Here is a 25,640-nt window from a genome sequence, read left to right as displayed (position 1 = left end):
TCCATGAAATAATGGGATTATTTGTTAGATTCATGTATTTTTTTATACACATTTAAAGAATTCCATTGCTATCAGTACTGTTTTTTTAAATGTTCATCCATGCACGTGAACTACCTTTTGGGAAAAATCGGGATTATCCATCATCTCGCAGACGATACTGATATGAGTTAGTATTCTTTCAGGTACAAGTGATAGAACACCCAATCCAACTGACTTAAGTAAACAGTGGAATACATGGCCCCAGTGAGTGGCTTGACTCAGATCTCAAATCTCGCCCCTTTGCTTAGATGCATCTTTCTGTTTGTCTCCTCTGAGGTGGCCTTATTTTCAGACTCTATGTGTTCCCTGACATTCTTATGCGCACGTTATTATGATACTCAAGTAGGTGGAAGAGAAAGTTCAATATCCTCGTGAGTTGAACAAAGGTCCCAGAATTGAGTTTCAATTATCTGCATTAACCTGAACTGCATCATTTGCTCAGACCTGAAGAAATTACTATGTCCAAGCCAGTGGGATGCATTGATTGGTGTGGCCTTAACCAGTGGGCAGTGTAGTCCATTTTCCTGTAAGCACCTAGGCTAACAGTAGACGTGAAGAGTTCATCCCAGGTATGACTAGGTTTTTGTTTTGTTTTGGTTTTTTCCACAAAAAGGAGGAATAGACACCTGTAAGGCAAAACCAACAAATATTCACCTCAAAACTATTGCATTCTCTTTCTCCTGGTTATTATGAATAACATTTATTTATATTGTTCTTATGCATAATCTTTTGTATCTGACCCTTCCTTACCCTTTTGTATCCTCAGTCATAGAGAAATGCTTATTAATATTTTATGGAAAGATCTAGTACACTTAATGAAAGAATCTCATGTAAATTTGGAAAGCTTAAAAGGAATAGAAAACTTGGTATCCTTGAGGTTAAAACCCAAAGGAGGAAATAAAAGAAAGACCTGATTGTATTATATCATTAATCTATCCATTTATAGCAAATATTTGAATTTTCTCCTATGATAGGTATCTCAACACATTTGGTTTGTGGCTTATTAGTAATACTCTAATTGCTTTAATTATTAACAAATGCTATACTATTACACTTTTACATAGATGATCTCATTTGAACCTTTTGCAAGGTAGACATTATCCTAATTTTACAGGTGAGAAAAGCTGAAGGTTTAGAAAGGTTAATTAACTTACACAGCTAGTAATTTACACAGCCAGTAAGTGCTAGAGATCAGATGTAAATCCGGGTCTTTCAACTCCAAAAACCAAGCACAGATGAGTAGGAATGCAGCTATAATGGTGGTAGGACTATGGTTTATTGCCCACTCATACTCTGATTTTTTTTGAAGTTCTTCCCTATAGATTGGAAACAAGCCCCTTTAACTGAGTCTGAATTTTCTAACCATCAGTAGTTAACCTTTTAACCTTGGCATTTTTGAATCTAAGCAGTAAAACAACAAATAGATTCAATCAACTTATTTGTTGAGAGACTAAATCAAAATAGCTATCTGACATTGTTTAGAGTAAATTAGTATTTGACAAAATTTTCAGTTTTCAAGTCTCCAGGTTAATTTAAAAAACTCATCTGATGAAAAGTGAGGTACTCCCTAACTGAACCTAAAACAATGAAAAGTAGAATCATACTGTTATCTTATAGTTAGAAAATTCTTGCAGCAATTAAACACTGCATGGTGAACGTGTGCATGATATTTGATGCTGAGATGAGGGGGTCTTACCATTACTTATAGAGACCGGAAATGGATTGTAATAGAGGAGGCTTACGGCATAGACAGTGACAGCATGGATTGGACAGAGTCTGAAAAATAGAAGAGAAAATGCATCAAACTGAAGGGTTGAAAGATAGTTTTGACAAATATAAACTTACGAAAGAAAAGTAAAAGTGCATCAGGAACAGTTCCTGTTCTTAGTCACTGCTCTCTAAAAGTTGTTTGAAGCATTACAGGTAAACTTCTACAGATTTAGCGCTGTGTTAAAACATGGTCTCTTAATTCTCTGTGTATCTTAAGGAGTGGGCCAGTTTTTTTTAGTAACATTGTTTTAATTTAGAATAAATATAAAGTGATTTTTTGGAACATTTTCATTTTAGGTTGATGATGTGCTGAGCTATTGGGGTAGAGAATGAGGATGACTTTTTAGCTGAAATTATCCCTCGTCAGGCATTGTAAAAAGACACTGGAATACATCTTAAGAAATATGGTCTCAATTTAGCTACTTAAAGAAGGAAATAAAAAGACCCAAGGAGAAAACATTTTTAACTTTTCCTTTCCTTAAGAGTGGGCCTTTTACTTCTAAATTTTCAGCCTTAATCATGAGAATTTAGATTGTGAAGAATCTTGTCAAGAAAAGTTGTCAAGTGATTTCAGTGCTGTTATTGACTATATATTTTTCCAATCTTCATACACTCTGTTCTATTTTATTTTATTTCTGTAGAAATCACTAATTCTTTTGATTTTTCCTATCCTTTTTAAATGCATCACTGTATTTTGAGAGCCTCACCCTTCCTAAGGCTTATTAAATTGTACAAACACTATTTTACTATACATTGTAGTTGCATTTCATGGGATATTTGTTTTAACTCTGGGTCAATATTCAACATAGTCCTTATGGGCACAAACCAATTGGAATGGACATCAACCATTGTGCTGAACCAGAGTATACCTTTTGGCTGTGGTATAGCTTAGTTCACCCTTTCACTGAATCACAGCACTGTATGCTAATTTGATAACAAGATGAGTGTAGAACTTACATCTTCATGATTTGCTCAAGTAAAAGTCTTTTCTTGCATGTAAGCAGATGAGTTTATTCTGAGCTACATGAAATGTATTCTTCTAGACCTCTTTCCTTTTATGCATGGTGAAAAGTAATTCATTAGACGGTGTAAAACGAGACAGAAAATTTATGCATCAAGCAATTTGAAAATTGTTTGAATGATGTATAATCATATAATTTCCATTAAATATGGATTCCAGTGTTCCAGTTTTTTATTTCAGCATCTTAGATGATCTTTGAACAGGGATTCACACAGGAAAAAGAGATTCGAGAAATTACACGATTGGTGTCACTGTTTATGAAATGTTCCATTTTTCTTTCCTCTACATAAAGACTCTGGAATCTGTGAAATCTTCATAATTCATAAAAACTTTCTTTTTCTTTTGAGTGGACATACTTTGTCTTGCAGATTTCCTGAGAAAATTAGATTAAAGTGATGTGATTTTTTTTACACATTTAGAGTTTTGTGGGGTTTTTTAAGGATGCCAAGTTGTCTGTTTCATTTCTTAAATACATAATGTGCACATCCCATCTGGCTTGGTCTGTATTACTCATAGTTATTGACAGTGTTCAATCACTAATTCTCAGATCACTTTCCTTCCTCACTCTGTTGTCTTCTATATTGTAAATCTTCATTTTGTACTCCAAGAATATTTCTTTGTTTCCAATATTTGGAGGGCTGTAATTGGAATATTAGGGACTAGAGATAGCATTTATAAAGTCAGAAATAGAGGAGACTTCAAGAAGGAATTAACTGAGTTAACTTCAAGAAGGAATTAATTGAGTTAAACACACTCAAAAACTTTTTAGTACACATAGCATATGGTCCTATAAACATTGGATGAAGATATCCACTTAATTGTTTAGAGAAATATAGCTTCTAAATCAAAGAAAGATTTTAAGGAGACAAAGTTTATTTGCTTTGTTATGATTTTATTTACCCTAATAAGTTTCTTTTTTCTTGTAGGTTATGACTTTTGTTCTGAAAGGCATAACTGCATGGAGAACTCTGTCTGCAGAAATCTGAATGACAGGGCCGTTTGTAGCTGTCGAGATGGTTTTAGGGCTCTTCGAGAGGACAATGCCTACTGTGAAGGTAATCCTTGTAATGATGTGTAGCTTGGCTGTATAAATTTCCTAGGATTACTGCATGCAAAATTTATTAATTTCCCAGGTCGTCAAGTTGATGGGCCCGTTAAAAGCAGTGAATTTAATCTGAAGCATATTAATCAGCTAAAAATAATTATCTTTCAAATTAAAGTTTTTCAGCTATCTGCTACATGTCAGACTAATCAGTTAATATGGCTGGGTTTCTTGAATTAGGACAATGCTTCTACTGTGAAATTGCCTTCTTTTTTTCATAATTAGATATTCAGGTAGTTCACACATTGACATGATTACGGTGGCTTGCAGTAAGAATTGTAGTCACATTTTTTCCGACAATGTTGTATAACAAAGACAGTCAATTAACAGGAAGATAAAGTGCCCAGCACCATTTCTGTTTGCTACTGTCAGTAATCTCAGTAGTTGTATTCACGCTCTGTGGTATTTAGTAAATAGCTCCAGTGGAGAAAATAGTTTCCTAGTTATTTTTAAAATCTTAACTAATATCCCAGGTAGTTTATTGTCTCATTGAAACAGTCCAAATACAGTGATGAGGCCCCTGGCATTCACAAATACTGTGGCTTTGACTGTTTGGGAAGACCCTAGAAGTCCATGAGATGTAGTAATTTATAATTTCCCCAAGGCACACATTTGAATCATTCTCATTCATTGTGTGACTAGCTAGTGGGTCTTGCAAGTAAGAACACTGATATGGTGGTATTTGGGCACTTGGACAGTTTTGGACTTACCCTTTCCAGATGTTAAGAATGTGCCATCAGTCCTTAGAGATCGTGTTTAGCTACATGATGATTTACTGGCCCTTGGGAAACCCATTTCTTTTGTTTCCCTCAGGTTTCAATAGATTTTCTCTGCCTTAAAAATTGGTATTCACTTTTTAAATTGACCTTTTTTTTCTCAGCGTATTCCTTTAAATGCTTCTGATTCAGTCCTAAAGAGACCATTCTATTTTTGCCAAAAGAAAGACATATAGCTTCCCTTCCCCATTCATAAGTAGATTTTATTTAAAATTCCTCATTTTGAAAGGTTTTATATTAGAAATGAATTTAAAGTAACAGTAAAATAATGTATTTTTCATTAATATTTGGGATCTCTAATATGTAATAAGTTCCGCTGATATTGTTAATGTGTGTAACATGAAATCACATGATATAAATTCATACGATACCTCTTCTTGAATCTTAATCTTACGATAATTATTCATATTTTGAGCTGCTTCTTTTTGTTGTTGTTAAGTATATTCACTCTTGTAATAAATATTTAGTGAGCACCTACTGTGTACCAAGCACTTTTCTAGGCACTGGGTAGTAAATGGTGAATAAGACTGATAAGGTTCCAGTGCTCAGGAGCTAACATTCAAGGGAGAAGGCAGAGAATAAGTGGGTAACTTAGAAGTAGAGAAGGCAATTTAAGGTAGTAATGAATAATAGGAAGAAAGTTAAACAGCATGATGTGATAGAAATCGATTGGGGATTAATTTAGATGAGATGGTCAAGGAAAGCCTCTGGGTTTGGGGTTGGGAGGGGATTGACAGTTGAATTGAGACTTGATGATAGGCAAGTAACATGGAAAGATCTGCAACAGAGCATTCCGACTAGAAGGAATAGCAAGTAGATAGTCCCTAAGTGGTAACTAGCTTGGATGTTCTAGAAACAGAAAAAAGGATAATTTGATGGGGCAGATGAGTCAGTTAAGATGCAATTGGAGAATTAGGCAGGGGCCAGGTAATATAGGGAGGCTGTAAGTATTTTAGATTCATCTAGTAGGGGAGTGATATGTACAGACTTGTATCAAAAAAGATAGTTGTGGCTGCAAGGTGTTAGATGAACTCTGGGGTTGGATGTGGTCAGAAGAACAGAAGTGTAAACAGGAAGACCAGTTGGAAGGCTATTGCAGAAGCCTAAGCAAAGCTGTTGATGGCCTGAATTAAGAGAGTGGTAAGAGAGATAAAGAGAAGGAGCATATTCACGTATGTTTTGGAAGTAGAGCCAACAATGCTTGCTGATAATTTACTGTAGAGGAGAATTAAAGAGTGATACATGGGAGTCAAGGTTTTGATTTTGAGCGGCACATGGATGATGTTGCCATTTATTGAGACAGGAAAGAGTTCAAGGCAAGAGGCCAGAAATTTAGATTATTTATCAATACAACCTGTTGAAAATTGATTTAATTGTAAAGACTAGATCTCTGTTTTTATCTACACATTTATCTGTAGTGCAAATTGGCAGCTGTTTTCTATTCTGAATGGATCATACTGAAAAATGGTTTGTAAATTTCCTCGTGTTATTTATTTTTCATTTAAGGAAGTAATCTTCAAAAGTTAAAATAATGGAAAAACTTGTTGGTCTATTATAGGGATCTTGAGTTTTTTATACATGAGTACTTCTAGTGTATCTTTTGTTATTCATGTTAACAGATTCTGCAGTATTCTGATCAAATTTGATTTTCTTTTTCATTTTGTTTTATTGTTGTTGCTAATAATTTTTTATTGAAATATAATTGACTTACATATTATATTAGTTTCAGATGTACAACATAGTAATTTGATATTTGGATACATTACAAAATGATCAGCATGATAAGTCTAGTTACCATCTGTCACAATATAAAGTTATTACAATATTATTGACTATATTACCTATGCTTTGTGTTACATCCCAAGACTTATTTATTTTATAACTGGAGGTTTGTACCTCTAAATAACCCTCACCTATTTCACTAATCCACCAACCCCCTTCCCCTCTGGCACCCACCAGTTTGTTCTCTATTTATCTGAGTCTGTTTCTGTTTCATTATATTTGTTCACTTGTTTTGTTTTTTAGATTTGACATATAAGTGAAATCATATGGTATTTCTGTTTCTTTGTCTGACTTATTTCAATTAGCATAATACCATCTTGGTCCATCCATGTTCTCACAAATGCAAGATTTCATTCTTTTTATGGCAGAATAATATTCCATTGTATATATATACCACATCTTATATATCCTTTCATCTATCGATGGACCCTTAAGGTGCTTTCCTATCTCAGCTATTTTGAATAATGCTGCAATGAACATAGGGGTGCATATATCTTTTTGAATTAGTGTTTTTGTTTTCTTTGGAAAAATACCCAGAAGTGGAATTGATGGATCTTATGGTAGTTCTATTTTTAATTTTTTGAGGAACCTCCATACTGTCATCCATAGTGACTATATCAATTTAGATTCCCACCAACAGTGCACAAGCATTCCCTTTTATCCACAGCCTTGCCAACACTTGTTATATGTTGTCTTTTTGATGATAGCCATTCTGACAGGTGTGAAGTGATACTTCATTGTAATTTTGATTTGCATTTCCCTGATGACTAGTGATGTTGAGCATCTTTTCATGTGCGTCTTGGTCACGTGTATGTCTTCTTTAGAAAAATGTCTATTCAGATCCTTTGCCCATTTTTTAATCAGGTTGTTAGTTTTCTTGATGTCTTATAAGTTCTTTGTATATTTTGGATATTAACCTCTCATTAGATATATCATTTGAAAATATCTTCTCCCATTAAGTAGGCTGCCTTTTGTTTTGTTGATAGTTTCCTTCACTCTGCAAAAGCTTTTTAGTTTGATGCAGTTCCATTTGTATGTTTTTGCTTTACTTTCTCTTGTCTAAGAAGACAGATCCAAAAAATTATTTCAAAGACTGATGTCAAAGAGTGTACTGCCTATGTTTTCTTCTAGGAGTTTTATGGTTTCAGGTATTACATTTAAGTCTTTAATCCATTTTGAGTTTATTTTTATATGGTGTGAGAAAGTAGTCAGTTTGATTCTTCTGCATGTAGCTGTCCAGTTTTCCCAACACCATGTATTGAAGAGGCTATCCTTCCCCTTTGTATATTCTTGGCTCCTTTTTCATAGATTAATTGACCACATAAGTTTGGTTTTATTTCTGGGCTTTCTCTTTTTTTTTTTTTAACATCTTTATTGGAGTATAATTGCTTTACAATGGTGTATTAGTTTCTGCTTTATAACAAAGTAAATCAGTTATACATATACATATGTCCCCATATCTCTTCCCTCTTGCATCTCCCTCCCTCCCACCCTCCCTATCCCACCCCTCTAGGTGGTCACAAAGCACCGAGCTGATCTCCCTGTGCTATGCGGCTGCTTCCCACTAGCTATCTATTTTACATTTGGTAGTGTATATATGTCCATGCCACTCTCTCACTTTGTCCCAGCTTACCCTTCCCCCTCCCCGTATCCTAAAGTCCATTCTCTAGTAGGTCTGTGTCTCTATTCCCGTCTTGCCACTAGGTTCTTCATGACCATTTTTTTTTTTTTTTTAGATTCCATATATATGTGTCAGCATACGGTATTTGTTTTTCTCTTTCTGACTTACTTCACTCTGTATGACAGACTCTAAGTCGATCCACCTCACTACAGATAACTCAATTTCGTTTCCTTTATGGCTGAGTAATATTCCATTGTATATATGTGCCACATCTTCTTTACCCATTTATCTGTTGATGGACACTTAGGTTGCTTCCATGTCCTGGCTATTGTAAATAGAGCTGCAATGAACATTGTTGTACATGACTCTTTTTGAATTATGGTTTTCTCAGGGTATATGCCCAATAGTGGGATTTCTGGATTGTACTGTAGTTCTATTTTTAGTTTTTTAAGGAACCTCCATACTGTTCTCCATAGTGGCTGTATCAATTTACATTCCCCCCAAGAGTGCAAGAGGCTTCCTTTTTCTCCACACCCTCTCCAGCATTTATTGTTTGTGGATTTTTTGATGATGGCCATTCTGACCGCTGTGAGATGATATCTCATTGTAGTTTTGATTTGCATTTCTCTAATGATTAATGATGTTGAGCATTCTTTCATGTGTTTGTTGGCACTCTGTATATCTTCTTTGGAGAAATGTCTATTTAGGTCTTCTGCCCATTTTTGGATTGGGTCGTTTGTTTTTTTGTTATTGAGCTGCATGAGCTGCTTGTAAATCTTGGAGATTAATCCTTTGTCAGTTGCTTCATTTGCAAATATTTTCTCCCATTCTGAGGGTTGTCTTTTCATCTTGTTTATGGTTTCCTTTGCTGTGCAAAAGCTTTTAAGTTTCATTAGGTCTCATTTGTTTATTTTTGTTTTTATTTCCATTTCTCTAGGAGGTGGGTCAAAAAGGATCTTGCTGTGATTTATGTCATAGAGTGTTCTGCCTATGTTTTCCTCTAAGAGTTTTATAGTGTCTGGCCTTACATTTAGATCTTTAATCCATTTTGAGTTTATTTTTGTGTATGGTGTTAGGGAGTGTTCTAATTTCATATTTTTACATGTAGCTGTCCAGTTTTCCCAGCACCACTTATTGAACAGGTTGTCTTTTCTCCATTGTATACTCTTGCCTCCTTTATCAAAGATAAGGTGACCATATGTGCGTGGGTTCATTTCTGGGCTTTCTATCCTGTTCCATTGATCTATATTTCTATTTTTGTGCCACTACCATACTGCCTTGATTACTGTTGCTTTGTAGTTTACTATGAAGTCAGGGAGCCTGATTCCTCCAGCTCTGTTTTTCTTTCTCAAGATTGCTTTGGCTATTCGGGGTCTTTTGCGTTTCCATACACATTGTGAAATTTTTTGTTCTAGTTCTGTGAAAAATGCCAGTGGTAGTTTGATAGGGATTGCATTGAATCTGTAGATTGCTTTGGGTAGTAGAGTCATTTTCACAATGTTGATTCTTCCACTCCAAGAACATGGTATATCTCCCCATCTATTTGTATCATCTTTAATTTCTTTCATCAGTGTCTTATAATTTTCTGTGTACAGGTCTTTTGTCTCCTTAGGTAGGTTTATTTCAAGATATGTTATTCTTTTTGTTGCAGTGGTAAATGGGAGTGTTTTCTTAATTTCACTTTCAGATTTTTCATCATTAGTGTATAGGAATGCAAGAGATTTCTGTGCATTAATTTTGTATCCTGCTACTTTACCAAATTCATTGATTAGCTCTAGTAGTTTTCTGGTAGCATCTTTAGGATTCTCTAGGTATAGTATCATGTCATCTGCAAACCGTGACATCTTTACTTCTTCTTTTCCGATTTGGATTCCATTTATTTCTTTTTCTTCTCTGATTGCTGTGGCTAAAACTTCCAAAACTATGTTGATTAATAGTGGTGAGAGTGGGCAACCTTGTCTTGTTCCTGATCTTAGTGGGAATGGTTTCAGTTTTTCACCATTGAGGACAATGTTGGCTGTGGGTTTGTCATATATGGCCTTTATTATGTTGAGGAAAGTTCCCTCTATGCCTACTTTCTGCAGGGTTTTTATCATAAATGGGTGTTGAATTTTGTCGAAAGCTTTCTCTGCATCTATTGAGATGATCATATGGTTTTTCTCCTTCAAATTGTTAATATGGTGTATCACGTTGGTTGATCTGCGTATATTGAAGAATCCTTGCATTCCTGGGATAAAACCCACTTGATCATGGTGTATTATCCTTTTAATGTGCTGTTGGATTCTGTTTGCTAGTATTTTGTTGAAGATTTTTTCATCTATGCTCATCAGTGATATTGACCTGTAGTTTTCTTTCTTTGTGACATCTTTGTCTGGTTTTGGTATCAGGGTGATGGTGGCCTCATAGAATGAGTTTGGGAGTGTTCCTCCCTCTGCTGTATTTTGGAAGAGTTTGAGAAGGATAGGTGATAGCTCTTCTCTAAATGTTTGATAGAATTCGCCTGTGAAGTCATCTGGTCCTGGACTTTTGTTTGTTGGAAGATATTTAATCACAGTTTCAATTTCAGTGCTTGTGGTTGTTCTGTTCATATTTTCTCATTCTTCCTGGTTCAGTCTCGGAAGCTTGTGCATTTCTAAGAATTTGTCCATTTGTTCCAAGTTTTCCATTTTATTGTCATATAGTAGTCTCTCATGACCCTTTGTATTTCTGCAGTGTCAGTGGTTACTTCTCCTTTTTCATTTCTAATTCTATTGATTTGAGTCTTTTCCCTTTTTTTCTTGATGAGTCTGGCTAATGGTTTATCAATTTTGTTTATGTTCTCAAAGAACCAGCTTTTAGTTTTATTTATCTTTGCTCTCGTTTCCTTCATTTCTTTTTCATTTATTTCTGCTCAGATCTTTATGATTACTTTCCTTCTGCTAGTTTTGGGGTTTTTTGTTCTTATTTCTCTAATTGCTTTACGTGTAAGGTTAGGTTGTTTATTTGAGGTGTTTCTTGTCTGTTAACATAGGATTGTATTGGTATAAACTTCCCTCTTAGAACTGTTTGTGCTGCATCCCATAGGTTTCGGGTCATCCTGTTTTCATTGTCATTTGTTTCTAGGTATTTTTTCATTTCCTCTTTGATTTCTTCAGTGATGTCTTGGTTATTAAGTAATGTATTGTTTAGCCTCCATGTGTTTGTATTTTTTACAGATTTTTTCTTGTAATTGATATCTGGTCTCATAGTGTTGTGGTCGGAAAAGATACTTGATACGATTTCAATTTTCTTAAATTTACCAAGGCTTGATTTGTGACCCAAGATATGATCTATCCTGGAGAATGTTCCATGAGCACTTGAGAAGAATGTGTATTCTGTTGTTTTTGGATGGAATGTCCTATAAATATCAATTAAGTCCATCTTGTTTAATGTATTATTTAAAGCTTGTGTTTCCTTATTTATTTTCATTTTGGATGATATGTCCATTGGTGAAAGTGGTTTGTTAAAGTCCCCTATTATTATTGTGTTACTGTTGATTTCCCCTTTTGTGGCTGTTAAAATTTGCCTTATGTTTTGAGGTACTCCTGTGTTAGGTGCATAAATATTTACAATTGTTATATCTTCTTCTTGGATTGATACCCCGTAATCATTATGTGGTGTCCTTCTTAGTCTCTTGTAACATTCTTTATTTTAAAGTTTATTTTGTCTGATATGAGAATTGCAACTCCTGCTTTCTTTTGCTTTCCATTTGCATGGATTGTCTTTTTCCATCCCCTTACTTTCAGTCTGTATGTGTCCCTAGGTCTGAAGTGGGTCTCTTGTAGACAGCATATATACGGGTCTTGTTTTTGTAGTCATTCAGCCAGTCTGTGTCTTTTGGTTTGAGCATTTGATCCATTTACATTTAAGGTAATTATCGATATGTATGTTCCTATTATCATTTTCTTAATTGTTTTGGGTTTGTTATTGTAGGTCTTTTCCTTCTCTTGTGTTTCCTGCCTAGCGAAGTTCCTTTAGCATTTGTTGTAGAGCTGGTTTGGTGGTGCTGAATTCTCTTAGCTTTTGCTTGTCTGTAAAGATTTTAATTGCACCATCAAATCTGAATGAGATCCTTGCTTGGCAGAGTAATCTTGTTTGTAGGTTTCTCTCCTTCATCACTTTAAATATGTCCTACCACTCCCTTCTGGCTTACAGAGTTTCTGCTGAAAGATCAGCTGTTAACCTTATGGGGATTCCCTTGTGTGTTATTTGTGGTTTTTTCCCTGGCTGCTTTTAATATTTTTTCTTTGTATTTAATTTTTGATAGTTCGATTAATATGTGTCTTGCTGTGTTTATCCTTGTATTTATCCTGTATGGGACTGTCTCTGCTTTCTGGACTTGATTAACTATTTCCTTTCCCATATTGGGGAAGTTTTCAACTATAATCTCTTCAAATATTTTTTCAGTCCCTTTCTTTTTTTCTTCTTCTTCTGGGACCCCTATAATTCGAATGTTGGTGTATTTAATGTTGTCCCAGAAGTCTCTGAGACTCTCCTCAATTCCTTTCATTCTTTTTTCTTTATTCTGCTCTGCAGTAGTTATTTCCACTATTTTATCTTCCAGGTCACTTATCCGTTCTTCTGCCTCAGTTATTCTGCTATTGATCCCTTCTAGAGAATTTTTCATTTCATTTATTGTGTTGTTCATCACTGTTTATTTGCTCTTTAGTTCCTCTAGGTCCTTGTTAAACGTTTCTTGTATTTTCTCCCTTCTATTTCCAAGATTTTGGATCATCTTTACTATCATTATTCTGAATTGTTTTTCAGGTAGACTGCCTATTTCCTCTTCATTTGTTAGGTCTGGTGGGTTTTTGCCTTGCTCCTTCATCTGCTGTGTGTTTCTCTGTCTTCTCATTTTGCTTAAATTACTGTGTTTGGGGTATCCTTTTTGCAGGCTGCAGGTTCCTTGTTCCTGTTGTTTTTGGTGTCTGCCCCCAGTGGCTAAGGTTGGTTCAGTGGGTTGTGTAGGCTTCCTGGTGGAGGGGACTGGTGCCTGTGTTCTGGTGGATGAGGCTGGATCTTGTCTTTCTGGTGGGCATGTCCACGTCTGGTGGTGTGTTTTGGGGTGTCTCTGGCCTTATTATGATTTTAGGCAGCCTCTCTGCTAATGGATGGGGTTGTGTTCCTGTCTTGCTAGTTGTTTGGCATAGGGTGTCCAGCACTGTAGCTTGCTGGTCGTTGAGTGGAGCAGGGTCTTGGCATTGAGATGGACATCTCTGGGAGATTTTCGCCATTTGATACTATGTGGAACTGGGAGGTCTCTTGTGGACCAGTGTCCTGAAGTTGGCTCTCCCACCTCAGGAGCACAGCCCTGACGCCTGGCTGGAGCAGCAAGAGCCTGTCATCCACGTGGCTTAGAATAAAAGGAAGAAAAGAAAGAAAGAAAGAAAGAAGATAAAATAAAATAAAATAAAATAAAATAAAGTTATTAAAATAAAAAATAAATATAATTATTAAAAAAAAAATTTAACTAATAAAAAAACAAAAAAAAAAAAAAGAAAGAAAGAAGAGAGCAACCAAACCAAAAAACAAATCCACCAATGATAACTAGTTCTAAAAAGTATACAAAAAAACCCACAAAAAACAGACAGACCGACCCTAGGATAAATGGTAAAAGCAAAGCTCTACAGAGAAAATCACACACAGAAGCATACACATACACACTCACATAAAGAGAAGAAGGGAAAAAAATATATATATTTCATTGCTCCCGAAGTCCACCTCCTCAATTTGGGATGATTTGTTGTCTATTCAGATATACCACAGATGCAGGGTACATCAAGTTGATTGTGAAGATTTAATCCGCTGCTCCTGAGGCTGCTGCAAGAAATTTCCCTTTCTTTTCTTTGTTCGCACAGCTCCTGGAGTTCAGCTTTGGATCTGGCCTCGCCTCTGCGTGTAGGTTGCCTGAGGGCATCTGTTCTTCGCTCAGACAGGACAGGGTTAAAGGAGCAGGTGATTCGGGGGCTCTGGCTCACTCAGGCTGGGGGGAGGGAAGGGTACAGATGCGGGTCAAGCCTGTGGCAGCAGAGGCCGGAGTGACGTTGCCACAGCCTGAGGCGCACCGTGTGTTCTCCCAGGAAAGTTGTCCCTGGATCACGGGACCCTGGTAGTGGTGGGCTGCACAGGCTCCTGGGAGGGGCGGTGTGGATAGTAACCTGTGCTTGCACACAGGCTTCTCGGTGGTGGCAGCAGCAGCCTTAGCGTCTCATGCCCGTCTCTGGGGTCCGCACTGATAGCCACGGCTCGCGCCCGTCTCGAGCTCCTTTAAACAGCACTCTTAATCCCCTCTCCTCGCGCACCAGGAAACAAAGAGGGAAGAAAAAGTCTCTTGCCTCTTCGGCACCTCCAGACTTTTCTCCAGATTCCCTCCCAGCTAGCTGTGGTGCACTAGCCTCCTTCAGGCTGTGTTTACGCAGCTAACCCCAGTCCTCTCCCTGGGGTCTGACCTCCTAAGCCCGATCCTCAGGTCCCAGCCCCCGCCCGCCCTTGCAGGTGAGCAGACAAGCCTCTCGGGCTGGTGAGTTCTGGTCGGCACCGATCCTCTGTGAGGGAATCTCTCCACTTTGCCCTCCGCACCCCTGTTGCTGCGCTCTCCTCCGTGGCTCCGAAGCTTCCCCCCTCTGCCACCTGCAGTCTCTGCCCACGAAGGGGCTTCCTAGTGTGTGGAAACCTTTCCTCCTTCACAGCTCCCTCCCACTGGTGCAGGTCCCGTCCCTATTTTCTTGTCTCTGTTTTTTCTTTTTTCTTTTGCCCTACTCAGGTACGTGGGGAGTTTCTTGCGTTTTGGGAGGTCTGAGGTCTTCTGCCAGCATTCAGTAGGTGTTCTGTAGGAGTTGTTCCACATGTAGATGTATTTCTGATGTATTTGTGGGGAGCAAGGTGATCTCCACTTCTTACTCTTCTGCCATCTTGAAGCTCCTCCTGTGCTTTCTCTTTTGTTCCATTGATCTATGTGTCTGTTTTTGTGCCAGTATCATATTGTTTTGATGACTGTAGCTTGTAGTATTGTTTGAAATCAGGGAGCATGATACCTCCAGCTTTTTCAAGATATCCTTGGAAATTTGGGGTCTTTTCTGTTTCCATACAAATTTTAGAGTTATTTGTTCTATTTCTGTGCAAAATATTGGTATTTTGAGAGGGATTGCATTGAATTTGTATACTGCCTTGGGGAGTATGGTCATTTTAACAACATTAATTCTTCCAATCCATCAGCACAGCACATTTTTCCATTTGTTTGTGTCATCTTCAGTTTTTCATCATGTCTTATAGGTTTCTGAGTACAGGTCTTTTACTTCCTTGGCTAGATTTATTCCTAGGTATTTTGTTCTTTCTGATGCAACATTAAATGGGATTTTTTTCTTGATTTCTCTTTCTTATAACTTCTAGTGCATAGAAACACACAAATTTCTGTATATTAATTTTGTATCCTGCAACTTTACGGAATTCATTTATTAGTTTTGATTTTTTTTGTTTTTGAATCTTTAGTATTTTCTATATATAGTATCATGTCATCTGAAAATATTAAAAGTTTTATTTTTTCCTTTCCAATTTGGATGCCTCTTATCTCTTTTTCTTGTCTGCTTGCTAGGGCTAGCACATTCAATACTATGTTGAATAAAAGTGACAATAGTGAGCTCCCTTGTCTTATTCTTGATCTTAGAGGAAAAGCTTTCAGCTTTTTGCCATTGAGTGTTATATTAGCCATGTGTTGTCATATATGGCCTCCATTATGTTGAAGTATATTCCCTCTATACTGACTTTGTTGAGAGGTTTTATCATAAATGCATGTTGAATTTTGTCATAAGATTTTTCTGAATCTATTGAGATGATCATATAATTTTTATTCTTCAATTCGTTAATATGATTTATCACATTGATTTGTTGATATGGAGCCATCCTTTCATCCTGATGATAAATCCCATTTGATCATAACATATGATCCTTTTAATGAATTGTTGAATTCGGTTTGCTAATATTTTTTGAGGATTTTTGCATCTATGTTCATCAGTGATATTGGCCTGTAATTTTCTTTTTGTGGTGTCTGTCTCATTTTGGTATGAGGATGATGCTGGCTTCATAGAACAAGTGTGGAAGTGTTCCTTTCTCTTCAGTTTTTTGGAATGATTTGAGGAGTCTAGGCATTAACTCTTCTTTAAGTGGTTGGTAGAATTCACCTGTGAAGCTATCTGGTGTTGGACTTCTGTTTGTTGGGAGTTCTTTTTACTACTGATTCAATTTCATTACTGGTAATTGGTCTGTTCATATTTTCTATTTCTTCATAATTCAGTCTTGGAAGATTGTAAGTTTCTAGGAATTTATTCATTTCTTCTGTGTTGTCCATTTTGTTGGCATATAGTTGTTGTAGTTATCACTTGTGATCTTATTTTTCTGTGTTGTTAGTTGTAACTTCTGTTACATTTCTCCTTTTATTGATTTGGGCCCTCTCTCTTGATTTTTTTTATTGATTTTGTTTATCTTTTCAAAGAACCATCTCTAGTTTCATTGATCTTTTCTATTATTTTTTTTTAGTCTCTATTTCATTTATTTCTGCTCTGATCCTTATGATTTCTCTCCTTCTACTAACCTTGGGTTTTGTTTGTTCTTCTTTCTCTAGTTCCGTTAGGTATAAGGTTAGGTTGTTTATTTGAGATTTTTCTGAGATAAGCTTGTATTGCCATAAACTTCCCTCTTAGAACTGCTTTTGCTGGGTTCCATAGATTTCAGATTGTTGTGTTTCCACTTTCATTTGTCTCCAGGTATTTTTTTATTTCCTTGTTGATTTTTTTTTTGTGTGTGACCCATTGGTTTTTTTGGTAACATATCTTTTAGCATTCATGTGCTTGTGTTTTGCAGTTTTTTTCTTGACGATTTTTAGTCAGACACTTTGGTCGGAAAAGTTGCTTGAAGTGATTTTAGTCTTCTTAAATTTATTTGAGACTTGTTTAGTGGCCTAGTATGTGCTCTATCCAGGAAAATGTTCCATGTGTACTTGAAAAGAATGTGTATTCTGCTGCTTTGGAAGGAATGCTCTCTCTCTCTATATATATCTATTAAGTCCATGTGGTCTAATGTGTCCTTGAAGACCAGTGTTTCCTTATTGATTTTCTGTCTAGATGATGTGTCCATTGATTTACTTGCAGTGTGAAATTCTGCTACAATTATTGTGTTACTGTTAATTTCTCCTTTTATGTTTGTTAATATTTGCTTTATGTATTTAGATGTTCCTGTGTTGGGTCTATAAATATTTATAATTGGTATATGTTCTTTTTTCTTTTAAACATTTTTATTGGAGTATAATTGCTCCACAATGGTGTGTTAGTTTCTGCTCTACAACAAAGTGAACCAGCTATACATGTTATATCTTCTTGTTGAATCGATCCCATTATCATTAAGTAATGTCCTTCTTTGTCTCTTGTTACAGGCTTTGTTTTAAAGTCTGTTTTGCCTTATATAAGTACTACTACCCCCCTTTCTTTTTGTTTCCATTTGCATGGAATACCTTTTTCTATCCCTTCATTTTCAGTCTGTGTGTGACTTTAGATCTGAAATAAGTAGCATATATATGAGTCTTGCTATTTTATGCATTTGGTCACTTTATGATTTTTGATTGGAGCACTTAGTCCATTTACATTTGATGTAATTATTAATAGGTATGTACTTACTGACATTTTGTTAATTGTTTTCTTGCTGTTTTTGTAGTTCTTTTTTGTTCTTTCTTCTACTTTTGCTCTCTTCCCTTGTGATTTGCTGACTGTCTTTAGTTATGTTTGGATTCTTTCTTTTTAGTATGTGTATCTATTATTGATTTTTAATTTGTGGTTATCATGAGGTTCATATATAACACTATATATGTATGTATATATATTGATTATTTTAAGTGGATCTCTTAAGTATGAACACATTCTAACAACCCTGCATTTTTACTCTTCGCACCCTGTGTAGTGTTTTTGACATTATATTTTCCATCTTTTTGTTTTGTGTATCCCTTAACTACTTTGGGGGCTACAGATGTCTTTTGTCTTTTAACCTTTATATTAGCTTTATAAGTGGATAATATACTACCTTTATTGTATATTTGCCTTTACTAATGAGACTATTTTAAAAATAATTTACATATTTCTAGTTGTATAATCCTCTTTTCTGCATAGGGTAGTCCCTTTAACATTTCTTGTAAAGCCAGTTTAGTGGTGTTGAAGTATTTTAGCTTTTGCTTGATAACCTTGCTGGGTAGAGTGTTCTTCGTTGTAGATTTCTTCTTTTTATCACTTTGAATATATTGTGCCACTCACCTTGTGGCCTGCAAAATTTCTGCTGGCAAGTCAGCGCATACTCTTATGGTATGGAAAGCTACTAGTTAGGAAAAGTTAGTAGCTTTTCCTTTACTGTTATTAAGATTCACTCTTTATCTTTAATTTTTGCCATTTTAATTATAATGTATATTTGTGTGGACCTCTTTGGGTTCATCTTATTTGGGACTCTCTTTGCTTCTTGGACCTAGATGTCTATATCCTTTTTAAGGTTAGGGAAGTTTTCAACTGTTATTTCCTCAAACAAATTCTCTGTCCCTTTCTTTCTCTCTTCACCTTCTACAACCCCTGTAATGCAAATGTTAGTACACTTGATGTTGTCCTAGAAGTCTCTTCAACTATCCTCATTTAAAAAAAAAATTCTTCTTTCTTTTTTTCTCTTCAGTTTGTGTAATTTCCTCTGCTCTGTCTTCCAGTTCACTGATCTATTCCTCTGTATCATCTAATATACTGTGTATTCCTAGATTCCCTCTAGTGTATTTTTAATTTCAGCTATTGTATTCTTCAGCTCTGTTTGGTTCTTCTTCATATTTTCTAACTCTTTGTTAACCTTTTCACTGTGTTCATCCATTCTTCACCTCAGTTCACTGATCATCTTTAAAATCATTACCTTGAACTCTTTTTTGGGTAGATGACTTATCTCCACTTCATTTAGTTCTTCTGGGGTTTTGTCTTGTTCCTTTGGAATATATTCATTTGTCTCCTCATTCTGCCAAATTCCCTTTGTTTATTTCTAAGTATTAGTAGGTCAGTTATGCTTCCTGATCTTGTAGAAGTGGCCTTATGTAGGATAAATCCTATGGGTCCCAGCAGCACACTACCCTCTGGGCTCCAGAGCTATCTGTTCTAGGGGTGTCCCCTATGTGGATTGTATTGGCCATTCTGTTGTGACAATGCAACAATTGTTGGCACACTGTTAGGCAAGCCTGGCCCCTTGCCCAGTCAGCTGCTAGTTCCTGCCTGTGCCATGGCTGCTTCCCACTGGTGGGTGGGACTGAGTCCTGGCATGGCTGGCTACAGGAGCTGGGGTATCTTGGGACTGGTTCCAGCCTGCTGCTGTGTGGGCCGACTCCCATTGTAGCTGCCTCTGGGGCCAGGGCTATCCCATTAAGGATAGTTTGACTCACTAGAAGCAGCATTTAAAATTTTTTATGCAATTGTACATGTTGTCTATCAGCTGGTCTTATAGAGTTCTGGTCCTCTAAGACATTAGACTTGTCATTATATACAAAAGTAAGCAAGTGATATAAAATAAATTTTATTTACTAAATCTGTGGGGTTGTTTTAATGATATAACTATAATTGAGATTATTTATTTTACTATAATTTTCTTGATCATAGTTAAAATAGCACTGGTAAAATTTGGAGTTTATTTATTCATTTGACAAATATTTATTGAATGCTTGTTTTGTTCCAGGCTAGGCTAGAGGTGAAGCAGTAAATAAGGTGTACATGACTGATGTTCTCTCAGGCAAGGAAGATCATTGCACCAAAGAGCATTTAACTGCACATGTGGCAAGTGGCTAAAAGAGAAATAGGTTAACAGGGGTTCTGATCTGTGTGGGTGGTAGTGCTTGAATAAAAGAGTTTTTCTCTGTAATCTGAAGATTAAGTAAAAATCAGCTATGCATAGAAGTTAAGTGTGGGAAAGAAGGGAATTTCCTTTGGAGGAATCACCATGTCTAAAGGCCTTAAGGTGAAAAGAAGCACTTTGTAATAACTGAAGGAAGGCAGAGAGCAGGGGAGAGGTGCCCAATGAGATTAATGATGAGAAGCAGGGCCTTGAAGGGCACAGTAAAGACTAAGGGTTTTGTGCTAAGAACAAGGGAGAGCCAATGAAAAGTTTTGCAGAGGAATGCCCTGATCACATTGGTGTTTTAAATAATCACTTCTGCTTCAGGCTGAATGAAGGGAAGACTGGATGTGGGAAACCAGTGGATGGGAGACAGCGGTGGCCTACAGAAGAAAGGGGGATGGAGATGTGGGTGTATGTGAGAGCATTAGTGAGGTAAAACCAATCCTGATGATTAATTGGTGCTTGTAGATGATGAGTAGAGGGGTTTCAAGGGTGATACTCAGGTTTCTGTCCTGAGAAACAGGCAGGTGTTAGCGCTGCTCACTTAGGAAACAGATTCGGTGGGAAAATCATCATGTTGGGTTGTGCTTGAGGGACAGTTGAGTAGCCAGTTGAGTAGCCAGTTGAATATACTTCAGTGTGGGGTTCAGAGAAGTTTAAGTTGTACATAACATTTGGGATTCTTTGGCATATAAATGGTAGTTGAGAAAATGGAAGAAATTACCTAGAGAGTTTTGAAAAACTCTGGTATTTGAGTGTTTTATAAAAAAGATGATTTGGTGATGGAGAGAGGAAAGTCGTGGCTGACAATTAGGAAGAGAAGAGGAGGTGGTGTCACAGAAACCAAGGAAAAGAGAGGATTTCAAAAAAAGTACAATGCTTCTGAGAGATCGAGAATGATGAAGACTGAAAAATGTCCTTTGTGTTGAACTTTATGGATGACACTGAGGGCCAGCCATGGCGATTTTGTTGCAAAGTGATGACAAAAGCCAGTTTGGAGTACATTCAGTATTGCATAATGGGAAAAGTGGTTCTGATGAAGGAAGAGAACTCCTTCCAGATGTTTGCTTATGAAGGGAAGGAGAAAGAGAAAGCAGTAGCTTAAGGCAAAGTGGGGCTAAGGAAGGGTGTTTCTTTCCCACCTGTTTTTTCCTTTTCGGTTCTGTCTGGCCTCACCCCCAGTGACTCAGCCATGCAGATGATAGCTTCGTGTTTTTGAAAGAGTTTTGTGACTCCTTAGATATTTATAAACATGACTTAAATTAGGATTTTATAACTAGATGACCTGTCCAGCTTTTAGATATTAAAGTTCTAAAATATCTGAGAGTATATTGCCCTACTTTATGTTTCTTATGAACTATATGTTTATCATATTTCTCTTTTAAAAATTATTTGTCCATCTCCATCCATTCAATGTTCCTCATTCCTTACAGAGTGTTACCAAATTTTTTAATACTTTCGCCTTCATTTGGTCTCTTGCAATACATACAGTCTATAAAAGTTGTCAAAAATTACATTGGACATTGTGTTTTAAAGAATGATCCTTTGCTACATGTCTTGACTTTAAACTGAAAATGGTAGGAGCTTCTGATGTTTTGACTATACTTCCTCTTGACACTTCCTTACACTATTGAGTACTATTTTAGGACCATCTTGGCATTCCATTTTAGATAGTGTCTTCAGAAGTCATTTGGTAAGTTTCTCTCTTCAGTGCATAATAGGTGCCAGGGATTACAGCTGTGTCAGCCCCATAGTGCATTATGATGAAGAAGCTTGTTCCTGTTTCCCAAACACCTTAAAATTGCTGGCATTGTTGCTATCCAAGCTTTTGGCAGTACACTAAGAACTGGAAAATAATTCTGCATAGGTGAGTCATTTATATAGTTGCATATCACATTTGCTTACCAAAATTGGTAATGGATGCCTTATTAATGAAAGGAAGTTTGTGAGGCATTTCTTCAAATTAATGAGAATATAGAAAATCTGAACCCCCTAAAAGAATAATCCCTTGCTGATGGACCAGTTTTTCCTGGATTCATCTTATCTCTTTCATTCTGACTGCTGCTGCCAGATATCATTTTTTTTTACTTCATGTCACCTTCTGTTTAGTCATTCTGTCTCTAGTGTCTCGCTCCCTCCTACCCAACCAGGACCCATTCTCTGGATTAATGTTTACAAAACCCATTTCTTCTGCTTGAGAGCCCATGGTGCCTTTTTGTTGCTCAACACATCAAGCTCAAGCTCCTTTGCCAAGGTTCCAAGCCTTTCTGTTGCCTGGCCCTACATAACTATTTATCCATTAATCCATAGCAAGTCTCTTCCAGTACTTTCATCGTTTTCTTTGCTCACGATAGTTCGTCTGTGTTATGGGTTGAGTTGTGCCTCTCAAGAAGTCATATGTTAAAGTCCTAACCTGTTACCACAGGATGGGAACTTATTTGGAAATAGGGCTGTTGCAAGTGTAGTTAGTTTAGATGAAGTCATACTGGAAAATGCTGGGACCCTACTCCAATATGACTGTTGTCCTTGTAAAGCGGAGAAATTTTGACACGGACACACGGGGAGAATGTCATGTGAACATGCAGGCAGAGATTGGGGTGATGCACCTACAAACCAAGGGACACCAAAGATTTCCAGCAAAGTACCAGAAGCAAGGTGAGGAGCATGGAGCAAATTGTCCTTCTCAGCCCTTAGAAAGGCTGATACCTTGATTTTGGACTGTTAGGCTATAAAACCGTAAGACAATAAATGTCTGTTGCTTAAGCCACCAGTTTGTGATGCTTTATTATAGTAGCCCTAGAAAACTTATACAGTCTGACAGGTATACCTTCTGCTTTTTGTTCTAACTATCTATGATTTAATTATTGTTCGAGACTGCTTAATTTTTTTAAAAGATTTTCTTGATGAATTAGGTGCACATAAATTTAATTTCTCAAATCTATTTTTTATTTTATCTGACTGAAGAATTAATACCTTGTTCTGTACTAATTTATATCCAATTGTCCGGTTGTAATATACTTTATTATCTACTATATTATTTATTAAGGGATTCATACATGTGCATTTGTATATATTCCTACCACCTATAATATAAGTGTTTCGTGGTCACAGGCTGTTTACTTTCCTTGAATTTTCCAAAACTTCTAAAATAGAGATAGACAATTTAGAGTTTAAGAAATATTTGTTTATTGATCGTTTGAAATGCTTAGATATGCTGAACAGATGGGCACCTATAGGCTACCTCATCACTAAAGAATTATTCAGGATAAGTATTGAACTTATTAAATTGTGCTTATATTGTGTAAGAAAGTCTAATTGTCATATAGATTTTTATAGCTAAAAATGGATTCAGTTGTTTTAGATTGATAAGCATTTTCTTTTGAAAAATATTTTGAGTAGTGCAAGGAAAGGAATTTATTCGTTTATATCACTCATTGTACTGATAAATGGCATACATACTTAAAGGACTACAAATCCCAGAAATTTTCCCATATCCACCATTGCTTTTACTGAACACTCTAAGTTTTCACCTAAGATTTGAATTCTAGCTACAATTTGCAAACCAACTGACTTGAACATCAAATGTTTGGTATGTAGAAGTTGCTTAACTAAATGCTAGTTGAACGTGAAGATTGGAATCTTAATAAACATTTGGTTAGCACTTGCTATGCACCAGGCATGGCACACCTTCAAACATAAACTATAAACCACTATATTTAGATATCCAGTTTAAATACCTGTTTGTTTTTTTTCACCAGTCACACCAAAAGAAACACTGTCTCCTCTCACCCCATTCCTGTCTTTTTAATTCATTCCTTTGGCTAATGATACCTTTTCTACCTTCTTTTTTGTTATGCATTTCAGTAAATTCTGGCCCATGTACAAAATAATGTGAGCATAAATCTTAATGAAAACAAGTAATTTCTCAGTTTTTTTCCTATGTTGTATTCTTTTTCTTATTATACTGTTTGCCACTAAGGCTAATATAAAAAAACAAAACCAACATAATAACCATATTGCTCTTTAGAGACATTTAGAAAGCTTTCCACATACAACAATTTATTTCATCCAGCAGTCCTATGATGCAGGCATCATTATAATCTCCTGTTTTGTAGTTGAGAAAACTGAAGAGCTTGGAAATAAAATGATTTTCCCCAAAATCACTTATTTAGATAGCAAACAGTAAACTGAGGGTTCAAATTCATGTCGCCTATCTTCAAATTTGGTGTTTTTAAACTTTTACTACTTTTAATTTACTTATTAGATACCTAATCTAATTCTTATTTTTATGGGTAAGAATACCATATAGATTTTTCTTCAGAAAGACTTTCTTTTAAAAGCAGTTAACTGGCTTTAAAAATTGAATGTTTCTGAAAAGGAAAAAAAAAAAAACAACTGTAGTCCATCTGAAAAGCAGCTTCTTGGCATTAGAGAAACTGTAATGAGATGGGACCATGGTAAATAATCCACACTGGAAGACAATGGGAAAACAAACTCTCTCTCATTCTTTCTTGCCCTTTCCTTCCCTCCCTTCCCTTACTCTGTCCCTCCTTTCTTCCTCCCTCCCTCCTTCCCTCCCTTCCTTCCTTCTTTTTTTTCTTTCTCAGCTTCACATCTAATTCATTTAGTAATGAATTCCTGACACAGTCAGTATCTGCATTTCATTAATTATGGGATATAGAGCCAATCTGAGAGGATTTCTTTAACAGTAAGATGAGTGATAGCTTCACAGAGTTGCTCCAAGAGATATGAAGGAAAAGATGCAGAATGACCTCAATTCTCTGATTGTAAACTAGCACACAACTCTCCACTGGAGCTAATGGGAGGCCTGCTAACAGAGTAGGGATAAATAACCAGAGGACCAAGCCCTATGGGATTAATTAGGAAATTCTAACAGATTTTAGCTTTCAAAACTATGGTTAATGATGCATGCTCTACTGAGTATTACAGTAGAGTTTCTTAAATAAAAAGGTCCAAGGTTACTGTGTGAGTCAGCGTTCTTCAGATAAACAGAACCAATAGGACATATATGTCAATAGATAAGAGAGGAGAGAGAGAGAGAGACAGTGAGAGAAAGTATAAGGAATTGACTCATGTGATTATGGAGGCTGAAGAGTCTCAAGATCTACAGTCAGCAAGCCGGATACCTAGCAGAGTTGATAGTGTAGTTTTAGTCCAAGTCTAAAGACCTGAGAACCAGGAGAGCCAATGGTGTAAGTTCGATTCCAAGGGCGGGAGAAGACCAGTGTCCTAGCTCATCAGTCAGGCAGGCAAAGTTTCCCTCCTACTCAGCCATTTTGTTCTATTCAAGTCTTTAATTGATTGGATGAGGCCCACCCACATTAGGGAGGGCAATCTGCTTTATTCCAAGTCATATGTAAATCTCATCCAGAAGCACCGTCACAGATGGATACACCCAGAATAATGTTTGATCAAATGCCTGGTCACCCCATGGCCTAGTCATGTTGACGAATAAACTTAACCAACACAGTTACAAATTAACAACAACAAAAAAAGGAGATGAGAAAAAGTATTTCTGATGTTTCCAAATATGAATTAACCTTTTAATAGCATCATCTATCCATCTAATTAAGTGAAAAAGTTACCACATAAAACAGATTTTAG

General features: G+C 36.4%; 1 protein-coding gene across 2 annotated transcripts in view; it reads left to right on the top strand.

Moving 5' to 3' along the window:
* NELL2 (neural EGFL like 2) overlaps window positions 1–25,640 on the top strand; it is a 366,647-nt gene that overhangs the window by 162,987 nt on the left and 178,020 nt on the right. For both annotated transcript variants that reach the window (XM_068561143.1, XM_068561144.1), the window contains exon 13: window positions 3,757–3,885. In XM_068561143.1, coding sequence (XP_068417244.1) covers window positions 3,757–3,885 — 129 coding nt within the window. The remainder of the gene's footprint in view (window positions 1–3,756; window positions 3,886–25,640) is intronic.

The sequence above is a fragment of the Eschrichtius robustus genome, chromosome 13, assembly GCF_028021215.1.
Source record: "Eschrichtius robustus isolate mEscRob2 chromosome 13, mEscRob2.pri, whole genome shotgun sequence".
Classification (NCBI taxonomy): Eukaryota; Metazoa; Chordata; class Mammalia; order Artiodactyla; family Eschrichtiidae; genus Eschrichtius; species Eschrichtius robustus.
The sequence above is the reverse complement of the archived record's forward strand: the minus strand, read 5'-3'. Positions and strand labels throughout refer to the sequence as shown.